This window comes from Chondrus crispus, genomic scaffold (assembly GCF_000350225.1).
Source record: "Chondrus crispus Stackhouse genomic scaffold, scaffold_323, whole genome shotgun sequence".
Taxonomy (NCBI): Eukaryota; Rhodophyta; class Florideophyceae; order Gigartinales; family Gigartinaceae; genus Chondrus; species Chondrus crispus.
Genome location: NW_005179216.1, coordinates 49217 through 51317, shown reverse-complemented (window position 1 = coordinate 51317; position 2101 = coordinate 49217). Strand labels below are relative to the sequence as shown.

The window sequence follows — 2101 nt, the reverse complement described above, 5'->3', positions numbered from 1 at the left end:
GGTGGGAACGGTCGGGACAGTTGGGGTGGGGGAGAAAGGTCGGGGGTGGGGGAAGGAAGGTGGCGAGGGCGAGGGATGCGGGAAGCTTTAATGGTGGGTTATCTTCGAAAATGTGAAGCCCCCGACGTTGTGGAGCACTGATGGAGCAGATGTGCGACAGGACGGGAGGAGGTTGCGACAGGCGGGTGATCTTCGCGGACACGTGTGCGGCGGCGGTTGGGCGGGGAGCGGATGGCGAATCTCGGAGGCGGTGGTGATTGGTGGGAAGGGATTTTTGATAGTCCGTTGCGTGCGCACGCGCCGCATGGGAGCTGCTCCGGCGACAGCACGGGCGTCCATCATAACGTGTTAGATCAAATCGGTCGCCGACGGCGCATTGCGAGTGGCTCCGCCGGAGAAATACGCTCTCCGCCGATGCGCCACCGATGCGCCGCCGACATGGCCCTTCTGGCAGCACCATCCTTCTTCGCCCATGCTTCTCTTGCAATGCCATCGTGAAATCGTCCAGAGCATCTGTGCGTGTGGCAAAACCTTCACTTACCCCAACTTACGTCGGGCCCAAGTAGGATCTGATCAACCCATCACCAGAGATTCGGGAATAACACAAATAAAAAAGGATGGGAGCGCTTGTTAGGGCGCTTACTCACATAGCATCGCTGAGTTTCGATCTCAGGACCGCTGGGTTATGGGCCCAGCACGCTAACCACTGCGCCACGATGCTTCTGTCTGCGGGGGTTCGTTGCACGGTATTAATACACAGCATTCCGCAGAACGTGATTTCAGAGAGAAGGGTGCGCTAGTTTCGTGATATAGCATCGGCCCCTTACAATGTTAGACAAATAAAGGCATTCGAAGGGTGCGCACCCCTCATGCATTGATAAAATTACCCCCCCGGGGGCCCCCCGCATGATACTGTATCGGCCCACCCTTGCATTTGAATAAAATTCCCTTCCGAATCGCGCCCCCCCCCCACCCCCTAAACGCAACATTATCTCTATTATTATATTTTGATCCAAGTAGAAATATTACTACTTCTACTACGCAATACTGTACTAAAAGTAACAAAAAAAAATTTTAAACCCCTTTTTAAAAGTTATTGCATGCCTGTCATGCAGATTGATGAAAATCTTCATTTCTTCAAAATAAAATATTCCACCGCTATCTCAAAATTTCGATCCAGACCAGCCTGGAGGCCCCAACCGACGCCGAGATCCCAACATCGCCAAATTTGAGCTCAAGCCCGCCCAGCGCCTTTCCTGCCCATCCGCCTCCTCACGCCTCCTCAAAAAACAAAATTTCTCTTCCTCGTCCCCGTGCCCCCCCCGTCCCGCCGCGCCTTTCCCGATTCCGCCCTCCACGCTCCTCCGCACCATGTCCACCCCGCGCACCCTTCAACTCGTGTCCGCGCGCGGCGAGCTTGCCGCGGCCGATCTGGTCGACGAATTTGCCGCCACGGCCTTCCCGGAGACCGACGAGGGCACCACGCTCGTCACGGTCGCTGTCCTAGGCGCGCGCGGCTCCGGCAAGTCGACACTCGCCAACCGTCTCTTCGGCACCCACTTCCCCGTCGGCAAGCCCTTCGCCGCGCGCGGCACCTCCGGCTGCGTCGCCGCCGTCTCCGACGCGGGCGCCCTCGTCCTCGACACCCAGGGCACGGACGGCCGCGACGGCGACACCCACCTCGTCCCCAGGGTCACCACCCTCGCCATCACCCTTGCCGACGCCCTCGTGTACAACGTCTGGGCCGCCGATCTCGGCCGCCACGAGGCCGCGGGCTACGGCTTGCTCCGCACCGTCTTCCAGGAGCACATCAAGATCTACATGGATGAGGAGCCGGTCAAGACCTTGCTCGTCTTCGTCATCCGCGATCATGACGATGGATCTTCGCTTCACAGCCTCAAGACCCTTCTGCTTACCGACGTCCGCGCCATCTGGGCACAGGTCCACTCTTCTGGCAAGCCGCTGGAAGAGCTCTTCGACTTTGAGTTTGTGTCGCTGCCGCACATCCGCCACCGCAGCGACGAGTTCGATGCCGCCATCACCCATTTGGCCGCCCGCTTCATTGACCAAGACCACCCTGAAGCCCTGCTCAAGCCGGAGC

General features: G+C 58.8%; 2 protein-coding genes; both read right to left on the bottom strand.

Moving 5' to 3' along the window:
- The window catches only part of CHC_T00005901001 (hypothetical protein), a 2317-nt gene extending 1857 nt beyond the window's left edge, over positions 1-460 (bottom strand). Inside the window, exon 1 of the mRNA XM_005717558.1 lies at positions 1-460. This exon is cut by the window's left edge and continues 1781 nt beyond it. Within this exon, the coding sequence (XP_005717615.1) occupies positions 1-460 (460 nt within the window).
- Positions 461-1943: 1483 nt separating this feature from the next.
- CHC_T00005900001 (hypothetical protein) overlaps positions 1944-2101 on the bottom strand; it is a 2394-nt gene continuing 2236 nt past the window's right edge. The window contains exon 2 of the mRNA XM_005717557.1: positions 1944-2101. This exon is cut by the window's right edge and continues 1204 nt beyond it.